Source organism: Abramis brama (genome assembly GCF_963993115.1).
Source record: "Abramis brama genome assembly, chromosome: 15".
NCBI lineage: Eukaryota > Metazoa > Chordata > Actinopteri > Cypriniformes > Leuciscidae > Abramis > Abramis brama.
Window position 1 is genome coordinate 34,394,169 of NC_139977.1, and position 10,774 is coordinate 34,404,942.

The following is a 10,774-nucleotide window of genomic DNA, read 5'->3' on the forward strand; positions in this document are numbered from 1 at the left end:
TGCTGTCAAATCGATTAATCGTGATTAATCGCATATAACATAAGTTTGTGTGTGACTGTGTGTACACATATACAGTATTTACAAATGTTTACGTTAGATGCGATCAATCACGATTTGACAGCACTAATACAGTTTTATTATAGTACATGTTATGAGGTTAGTTAACCTGTTAGGCAGTTCTTACAAATTGTGCTCATAGTTATTACAGTATAAGTATGATATTTGAAATATTAGGATAATATTTTAAAGTTTTGCGTGTCGATCAGATGTTGCCGCCGTCTGAAATCTTCGCAATTATCGGCGTCGCCTAAAAAGATCACGAAGGCTGGATGATCTGTGGTTACTCCGAGATCCCGAGGTAGAAACTCCAGATTACAGGAAACGCTCTCAGACATTTTTCCTCAAACATTTCAGTTGGATGTTCCTTTTTTAAATGTTGCTACTTGTTTCGGAATATTCAGAAAACATTCAAAAGTAACATTCCCATAATGTTTGAAGAATGATACAATGGAATGTTCCCTAAACATTCACATATTAACCAACGTTTGGAGATGTAACTTTTTCATAACTTAATGGGAACATTAGCATAACGTTCCTAGAACAGATTTTTGCTAGTGGGGAAGGAAGCAAAACAAGAAGGATTTGCGTACCTTCTGTTCATAGCATTTTAGGTGAAATATGACCGAGTATTTGTACTATTTCATCAAATATAATTGTAGTACGTTTATGAGAATCATGATATGTGAATGCTTGGCTAAAGAGATGCATCTTTATCAGGAAGACTATTCCAGAGTTAAGGAGCCAAATGTAGAAAACACTCACTTTCGTCATCGTGCCTCTTTCTATAATGTATTTTTTCCTGTGTAATAAGTTTAACTGCAATCTGACTCAGATCTTGACTTCTCCTGTGTTAGACTATGGGAGTGCCTGTTCGTGCCATGAAAAGAGCCCAGATCAACATTCATCTCGACAGAGTAAGCGGCTTTCCGTAAGTGATGTTTTCCTGTCTGATATATTTAATCACGGCGTTCTGATAAACAGGCGTGAGTGTTTATATAGTTTTATAGCTGAAGGTCGTTTGTCTCTGTTTCCTCAGTATGACAAAGAATCTGAACAACACTATCTTCCCCATTGTGTTTCTGAACGAGGTGAGAGTCGGTGGGATGATTTAATCAGCCATTACAGTTGAATATCGTATTGAATGTGTGTTTGCATGATCTGTTTTGCAGTCGGTGGTGATTGATGACGCTTCGGCCGCGAGGATTCAGAAGCTGCTGCTGGTCGTGACTCTAGTCTCTCATTTTCCTCTAATCATCATCGCTCTGGGAGTCATTCTGCTCTTAGTTTCCATCATCCTCGCCATACGCTTCTATCAAAACAAGGTAATGAAGTGTTGAAAGCAGTAGAATCAGTGGTATATCCCCAGATTATTCTTCACTTTCCCACCAAATCATTGGCTGTCAGTGCGGTTCACACGAACTAAAGCTGCGTCATGTGACACTAATTTATGCGGCAAATCATTCCACGAATATTTATGTGTCTGTTCTGTGTGTGTTTGTTGTGGAAACAGAACGCTATTCTTCCACAATGACCTTTATGAATCAATTTTCACACGTTCACTGTTCATAGAAAAGACAGATTTGAGAAAATCGGTGGAGCTGGTGTGACATTAACTCTCAGCTAACCAAAAATATGTTCTTTGCCTGAACACTCGAAAGCTCATGGTTATGGAAACGTACGAAGAAACATTAACCCTTAAATGCATGAATGTTTCGCAAATCATTATTACATTTCCAGTCTTTAGTGACCCGGATCTATGTCACGGATGGATCTCCACCTGTCGCGATAGTATAAAACTCTACTGATATTTTTATAACAATTACAAAAGAATAAAATAAAGCATATTTCGTTACCTTTCAGAGCTTGGAAGGGTTCAATTTCAGCAGATGTTTTTACCATCATTACTGTCCCCGTCAGAGCGAATCTGGCTCATATTCGCCATCTCAACATCTTCTCAAAACTATCATTTTCAGCACCTTCAAAATCAATATTTTGATCACTGACAGCTTCTTCAACAGATCCACCTGACACTAATATTTGATTGTGATAAAATACTTGTTCTGCTGTAAATCGCTGAGCCATTTCAGGTTTTGCTGATATATTCATTTGCTTTATATCTGCGGTAATTATGAGTGAAACATCATGCCATTCATGTGTATCAGACATCGCCACCTTGAGGAATACTGTAGAGGTGAATTGCACTTATTGAATCATCAGAGATTCAATTATTGTTGTGCAGAAGAAAAAAAACACTATTACTTACCTCGGGTCAACAGCGACCCTATAAACTGAAAAAAACAAAACAGAAAACAGACATTCTTTTATTAAAAAAAAATGCTTGCTCTATTGTTTATAATGAATAGACTAAGAAGTCTAACTTAAAAAAATTAACTAGGAAGTGGGTAGTAAATTACGTCCCGGGAAACTAAAGACCCGAGTAATGCATTTAAGGGTTAAGAAAACATCCTATTTTATCATTTTGCACTTTAATTATGAGTATGTTACCTTTAATGTTCTCTGAACGATCTGAAATAAGTAGCTGGTGACGTTTAAAAAACATTCTTTGTTTGAAAGCCGATAACCGATAATTCTTTGTATTTGTAAGCCGATAACCGATAATTCTTTGTATTTGTAAGCCGATAACCGATAATTCTTTGTATTTGTAAGCCGATACCGATAATTCTTTGTATTTGTAAGCCGATACCGATAATTCTTTGTATTTGTAAGCCGATAACCTATAATTCTTTGTATTTGTAAGCCGATACCGATAATTCTTTGTATTTGTAAGCCGATAACCGATAATTCTTTGTATTTGTAAGCCGATACCGATAATTCTTTGTATTTGTAAGCCGATACCGATAATTCTTTGTATTTGTAAGCCGATACCGATAATTCTTTGTATTTGTAAGCCGATAACCGATAATTCTTTGTATTTGTAAGCCGATACCGATAATTCTTTGTATTTGAAGCCGATAACCTATAATTCTTTATATTTGTAAGCCGATAACTGATAAAACGATATATTGGCTGATAAATCCAAATCCAGATTCTTATATAATTTTTGAGAGCCTGATTACAAAAACAAAAGTCTCACCATTAAAATCCATGTCCCAAGAATACAATTATAATGTTCTCATTATAATTATATTTAGCCTATATGACAGACTTAAATGTAGTGGAGCTGAGGTTTCATCCAGACTCTGCTGTTGTTCAGACTGTGGTTTATGTGATGCTGTTTCCTGTCATAACTCAATCAGAAGTTACTAACCGCCACATCCTGCTCTCCAGATCAACTCACTAACCTTGAATCAATGCTATGCTATCTTGCTTATTAACATTGTATGTCTAACCTGAGCAAATGAACACCATGTTGTGCTGATCTGCTTTTATTTAGACTGAAGTGAAGCGTTTTGATTTCGCTGAGGTTTTCCGCTGCGCTCCTGTAAGTTCACACACTCATTAACCATCTTACAATTAACACTGCTAGTTCAGGCCTGTTTCACACATCACACGTCTGTGGCGCATATTCATTTCTGCAAAAATATCACATACTGTAAGAATTGTGTCACATGCTGAACTCCTCTTGCAGTAGATCAGTAGATCAGTTGACAAAAATATGTTCCAAGAACGTTTTGCTAACATTCCCATTAAAATGGGATTTCTGAATGTTCTCCGAATGTTCAAAACATCCAGTTTTTTAAATGTTTTTGTGAACGTTTAGGGAACATTCCATTGTATCATTCTTCAAACCTTATGGGAACGTTACTTTTGAATGTTCTCTGAAAATTCCGAGACAAAGTAACATTTGTATAACATTTACAAACATCCAGAGAACGTTCCATGAACAATGTATTAATAATGTTTTTGTGAACATTATTAAAGACCAGATAACTTTAAATGGATTTACGTTTTATGAATATTACTGAAAGAGGGTTTGATCATAACTTTGCCAGAACGTTCCCTGTTAGCCTCTATCTCTAGGAAATGCATGAAATGATCAAATGTAAACCCTAAATGCAATGCAAGATGCTTAGAATAAAAGCGTTTAAAAACATTAGACAATGTCCAAATTAAACGTTTAAGAGTATAAAAAAACATTCCATGAATAATTTTTGTATGTTTAAGGGTTTTTTGTGGGTTCTGTTCACTATTATTATAATGAAGGATTATTATGATGTTTGCGGGTCATTTTGAAAATAAAAAATAATAACTATAGCAAGGAGATCAAAACAGTACTATTTATTAATGAAATGATGACTTTGACACATTCAACAATAAGAACATATAAATGTTTTTATGTAGAACACATTTACATTTACATTTACATTTAGTCATTTGGCAGACGCTTTTATCCAAAGCGACTTACAAAGCAGGACTAGATTAAGCGAATCATCATGAAGAGGCAAAAACCAAAGCTACGCAAGGAGTGCTCAAGATACAAAGTTCAGGCATTATTCAGAGTAGCATAAGCCCGATAAGTGAGGTTTTTAGAGGGAAAGGGGAGGGTTTTTTTTTTTTTTTTTTTTTTTTTTTTTTTGTTTTATGTGGTTAAGTGCTCACGGAAGAGATGGGTTTTCAGATGCTTTTTGAAGGTTGTCAGGGATTCAGCATTCCGGATGAGGGAGGGGAGAGTGTTCCACCAGCATGGAACTGTGAATGAGAATGTTCTGGAAAGTGATTTTGTGGCTCTCTGCGATGGAACCACGAGACGTCGCTCGTTGACTGATCGTAGGCGTCTGGTAGGGATGTAGACTCGTAGGAATGAGTTAAAGTAGGAGGGAGCTGAGCCTGTGATAGATCGGTAAGCAAGCGTCAATGCCTTGAACTTGATGCGAGCAGCGAGAGGTAGCCAGTGCAGAGAGATGAACAGAGGAGTGACGTGGGCCCTCTTGGGCTCGTTGAAGACAAGACGAGCTGCAGCATTCTGGATCATCTGTAGAGGTTTAGTTGCACTTGAAGGAAGACCGGCCAGAAGAGCATTGCAGTAGTCAAGCCTAGAAATGACCAGGGCCTGGACGAGAAGTTGTGTTGCATGCTCAGTTAGGAAAGGCCTGATCTTCCTGATGTTGTGCAGTGCAAACCTGCATGATCGAGCTGTCTTTGAAATGTGATCTGTGAAGGTCAGCTGGTCATCAAATGTTACTCCAAGATTTCTGACCGTCCTTGATGGGGTGATTGAAGATGAATCTAGCTGGATAGTGAAGTCGTGCTGTAGAGACGGATTGGCAGGGAGGACGAGAAGCTCAGTCTTTGGCAGGTTGAGCTGTAGGTGATGTTCCTTCATCCATGCCGAGATGTCCGCCAGACAGCTTGAGACCCGTGCAGCTACTGTGGGATCATCTGGTTGAAACGAGAGGAAGAGCTGTGTGTCATCAGCATAGCAGTGGTAGGAGAAGCCGTGCGCTTGTATGATGTGTCCCAATGATGTGGTGTAGATGGAGAAGAGGAGGGGTCCAAGAACTGAACCCTGGGGAACCCCTGTGGTCAGCTGATGCGATCTGGATACCTCGCCTCTCCATGTGACCTTGAAGGACCTACCTGTGAGATAGGACTCAAACCAGTGGAGTGAAGTACCTGTGATGCCCAGTGATGAGAGGCTGGACAGAAGGATCTGATGATTCACAGTGTCGAAGGCAGCAGACAGATCCAGGAGAATGAGGACTGAAGATTTGGAAGCAGCTTTTGCGATCCGTAGGGCTTCTGTGACTGATAGTAGTGCAGTCTCAGTAGAATGGCCTTTCTTGAAGCCGGATTGGTTGACATCCAGCTGGTTGTTTCGAGACAAGAAGGATGTTACTTGGTTGAAAACAGCTCTTTCAAGTGTCTTTGCAATAAATGGTAGGAGGGAGATGGGTCTGTAATTCTCTACAGTTGATGTGTTTAGTGTTGGTTTTTTAAGCAGTGGAGTAACCCGAGCTTGCTTGAATGCTGTAGGGAAGGTGCCAGTATGGAGGGATGAGTTTATGATGTGTGTGAGTGCTGGTAGAAGTGTGGGAGAGATGGCTTGTAGAAGGTGCGAGGGGATGGGGTCTAGGGGACAGGTGGTAGGATGACTGGAGAGGAGAAGTGTAGATACTTCTTCCTCGGTTAGCGGAGAAAAGGAGGACAGAGGGACATTGGCTGAGGAAGGGGTCGGTCTGGGTTCCTGTGTGTGTGGAGCCGAGAACTGACTGCTGATAGTTGTAGTTTTGTTGGTGAAGAAGTTCGCAAAATCGTCAGCAGTTACGGAGGAGGTGGGTGGTGGTGGAGGTGGACAGAGGAGAGAGTTGAATGTCTTGAAAAGTACTCGTGTGTTGGAGGAGCTGTTGATCTTGTTGTGGAAGTATGAAGATTTTGCAGCATGAACATCTACAGAAAAGGAAGAGAGGAGAGATTGATACATACCCAGGTCAGATGCGTCTTTTGATTTGCGCCATTTCCTCTCCGCTGCCCTGAGTTCAGTCCGGTGTTCACGAAGAACCTCAGATAACCAGGGGTTGGAGGGAGTAGCGCGTGCTGGCCTGGAGGAGAGAGGGCAGATAGTGTCTAGAGAAGAGGTTAGAGTGGAGCATAAGACATAACACAGGATCTAGTCGTCTCCTGAGTCAGACTCATAAGCGAGTGTATGAATATGTACATGCATTATTAATGTAAATACTCAGATGTGTGAAACAGGCTTAACTTACTTCAGCTTGAACTGAATCTCCTCCAGTCTGGTTAATCACATGATGCTTTCAACTGGTTTAAGGACTAAAACATGCTGTACTCGAGGAATATGTCGGCCAAGTGTTTGTGTTCGTTTGTTTTAGACTGATAACACACACTCACGTTACGTACTAAACAATCGTTGTGTTTTCTGTCTTATTTTTAGCCATCCGCAAAGAAAGACACATCATACGCTCCTGTGAGCGGCAAAGTGGACGATCAAGATGAGAAGAATGGAACGTTTATCGGCATGACGTCCGTGGACAAGTCCTAAACTGCTGAGAGTGTGTGTGTGTGTGGGAGTGTGCGTGTGTGGGAGTGTGTGTGTGTGGGAGTGTGTGCGTGTTGGAGTGTGTGAGTGGGAGAGTGTGTCAGAGTGTATGTGTGTGTGTGTGTGCGCGCGTGTGTGTGTGTGGTCACAGATGCTGTCTAACAAGCACTATCAGTAGTTTGTTGAGCGGTGTGTGTCAGTAAACGACGGTCATGATTCACACACTGACTCTTCCTCAGGACTGAAGCCGTTAGGAAACAGCCATCTTGAAGAACGACTGAAGAGTGTCTCTGCACACACACACACACACTTCAGGGTCATTCAGCATCTGTTTAGTTACATATTTAAACTGAGCAACACTGAAGCTGCTGTAAGTGATTTTTGGAGGATCACTCCTCTCGCTCTGTACTTTTGTGTGTCACTATGTGAGCTGTGGAGCACAAACACATTTAGGCCTAAATTTAAGATTTATCTATTTAATTTGAATATCAAATTTACATTTGATGCCATACGTCGAGTGACTTGGCGTCGGTGCAGTCTCAGGTTGGACAAAATTTCAAACCAGCATGCACTGCTGTTTGACAGAGGGCGTGTGTCTTCGTCAGTGGGCGGGGTTTATCACAGAGAGGGCGTGTGTATCTTTTAGTGGGCGGGGTTTGACACAGACGGCATAGGTGTGTTCGACATCGGCTGCGGCTGGATGTAACCGATCGGCGAGAGTAGCCGCATGCAGGCGTGTTCGGTTGAAGTCGGTAAAGCTCCTGAAATCACTTGCAGCACCTTTAACAATCAGACACTACATTGACTGAGTTTCACAACTTCACAACAAAGTCGAACAAGCCTCATGTGTCTATGTCAGTGGGCGGGGTTTAACAGGGTGTGGGTGTGTCAGTGGGCGGTGTTTAACAGGGTGTGTGTGTGTCAGTGGGCGGTGTTTAACAGGGTGTGTGTGTGTCAGTGGGCGGTGTTTAACAGGGTGTGGGTGTGTCAGTGGGCGGGGTTTAACAGGGTGTGGGTGTGTCAGTGGGCGGGGTTTTACAGGGTGTGTGTGTGTGTGTGTCAGTGGGCGGGGTTTATCACAGAGGGCGTGTCTCTGTCAGTGGGCGGGGTTTGACAGGGTGTGTGTGTCAGTGGGCGGGGATTATCACAGAGAGGGTGTGTTCGGTTGAAGTCGGTAAAGCTCCTGAAATCACTTGCAGCACCTTTAACAATCAGACACTACGTTGACTGAGTTTCACAACTTCTGAAGGCCAAACAAAAGCAACTTTATATTTGTGTTACTAAATGTTCGGTTCACACAGGACGTGCGTTCAGAAACACCTGGTAGTTTTACTTTGACATGGCAGGCTTATGGTGCAACACCAGCAGCCAAAGACTGTCTCACACACATGTACATAGACAATAAAACATCCAGTGTGAACGAGCCATACGCGACTGAACCTGCTGTGCCTGGTTAGAAATGTTTGTTTTGTTCATTTTGCGTCTTTTTATTTCAATGAACAGGTGACATCACTGTGCCTTACAGAGACGTGTCATATACTCAAGTTAATGTTTAATGATCTAATATTTGTTGATTTGATGTAAATGTAAACTTTGATCCTCAAACACTGAACGCAGACGAATGTCTGATTTATTTTAGATGATTTCAAGGTTTATTGTTATGAAATGAAGATCTGTATTAAGTATTATTAGACAGAGCAAGATTGCAGTGAGATTGAATAGTGTTACTGGACTAATATTTCAGAATCTCTTCTGAAGTATGAAAATAAGTATTTTTAAAAGGTTCAATCTGTATATTTTCATTGTTTAGAGGATCACACATGGGTGTTTCGATATGTTACAGTTTCATGTTTGTACTGGCTTTCCTTCAGCTAGATGCTTTGGTGCAAAATCATAACAGAATAACCTCTTACCGTCACTGCAGGTGTGTATTATCAATCACATAGCACTAAAATACACCATATTAAATGTAATTCTAAAGCTGCATGTTTAACGCACTGTTTTTTTAGATGGTCACTTATTTCAATCTCTGAGCCATTTTATTTGAGTTTTATGATTTCTTTGTCATTATACCGATGTGCCAAACATGAAATTGCACTTGATGAGTTTGATTCACTTGGACATCAATGGAAAAATCACACAGTGAAATTTCATATTTGATCCCGAGTTCAAATGATAGTGTCTGTATCCGAGCTGAGACTGAATCTTTGTGCTTCAGTGTGAATGTAATGTGCTTTAAATGCATTTTGTGTCTTTTCAGCCTTTCAGGTGTTAAATGATGCAGATCTTGCCTTCATCAGTGTATAAACTATAAAACTTTGATCGATGAACACAGACTGTTTGTCTTCTGCATCTGTCCAGCTGTTAGATTTCTATATTCAGACTGCACAAATAATTGTACAGTTTTGTATATAAATGACGCCTTTTTCCTGTGGATTTATAAGAAAATACAATTAAAAAGACTTTCTGAAAGGCATGTTTTGTATTTTATTTGTGTTTTTATAATAACAGAAGTACGATTCTGAATCGTACTTCTGATTATACTTATACACTGACATTAATAGTAACCTAAATTACATCTTAAATATTATTTAACCACTGTATGAACCCAAACAGGTCAGTTTATTCTAACAAAACTAATTTCAGGAGCTAAATTGGGTATAAATAGCTCTTAAAGGTACCAGATTACCACTTTTTATAGAGTACTTGAAACTGCAAATATGGCGGCTGTTATGATAAACTACAGTACTTGTTACTTATAAGTTGCTTTGGATAAAACATTAAGTAAATGTATGTAATGCAAATGTATCTATGGAAGCTATCACAATAAGAAAGAAAAAAATCATGCCTTTGTAAATAAATTATGACATAAAAAGCCCAAATTATGATGTACAAAGTCGAATTTTATACGAAGTTGAAATTTACGAAATGTCAGTGACAGTCATTTTGACTTTTTATCTCATAATTATGACATTGTACGTCACATTTGTTCCATATGTCTCCCAGATACCTAAAATAAAAATGCTAGATTTCATTGGAAACACTGTATAATGACATAATATATCCACATCAGCCAAAGAAGATAAAAATGTCAAATATTATCTTGCCAAATCTAATGAAAAAGGTACACAGTAAATTTTAATTCAACGTTTTATTATATATTAGCACATGTAGTGCCTTAATGGACCCCAAATGATTAAAATCTGTGGTAAAGTGTTCAGCAGAATAAGTTTAACGCGGTCTTTCATGACATTATCACTAAAGTAACGCTAAAGTTGACGGAGATTTGTTTGTGTTGTTGCTCCTCCGCGCCGCTGGGTGGCAGCAGTGACATCATCAGCGTCAGCAGCTTCACGTCATTCAGCGTTACAACATATTACTTCAGCTTCCGCACAACAAGGTGAGTTTTACACACTTTTACTGCGTTTAGTGTAGATTTGAATTAAATATATGATCTGCTGCTCTTATATATGATAAGTAGATTAGCATGAAGTGTGCGTGTTTCTTTATAGAACAGATGTATGACTATAAACAGGCAGACAGCGGTTATCATCGAGCTAACACACTGATCTGTCATGATGTAAACATCATAATGTTTAAAATAAATGTAAGTATCTATAGCACTAACATGCTTTTGGACGTATACTATGGTATTCCTTGAAACGCCGTGTATGTAACATATATATGAAGAGTTCAGATGCAAAAGCCATCTGAAATTTTCTTCTAGAATGATCATTTTTTATCAAACTCGTATAATTA

General features: G+C 39.5%; 1 protein-coding gene across 2 annotated transcripts in view; it reads left to right on the forward strand.

Moving 5' to 3' along the window:
- The window catches only part of scarb2b (scavenger receptor class B, member 2b), a 40,488-nt gene extending 30,997 nt beyond the window's left edge, over positions 1 to 9,491 (forward strand). The window contains exons 9-12 of one of the 2 annotated variants that reach the window (XM_084137587.1): positions 915 to 988; positions 1,097 to 1,148; positions 1,230 to 1,382; positions 6,911 to 9,491. In XM_084137587.1, the coding sequence (XP_083993713.1) occupies positions 915 to 988; positions 1,097 to 1,148; positions 1,230 to 1,382; positions 6,911 to 7,018 (387 nt within the window). In that variant the 3' untranslated portion in view covers positions 7,019 to 9,491. The remainder of the gene's footprint in view (positions 1 to 914; positions 989 to 1,096; positions 1,149 to 1,229; positions 1,383 to 6,910) is intronic. The other variant, XM_084137588.1, reaches the window with a different exon arrangement.
- The last annotated feature ends 1,283 nt before the right edge of the window (positions 9,492 to 10,774 follow it).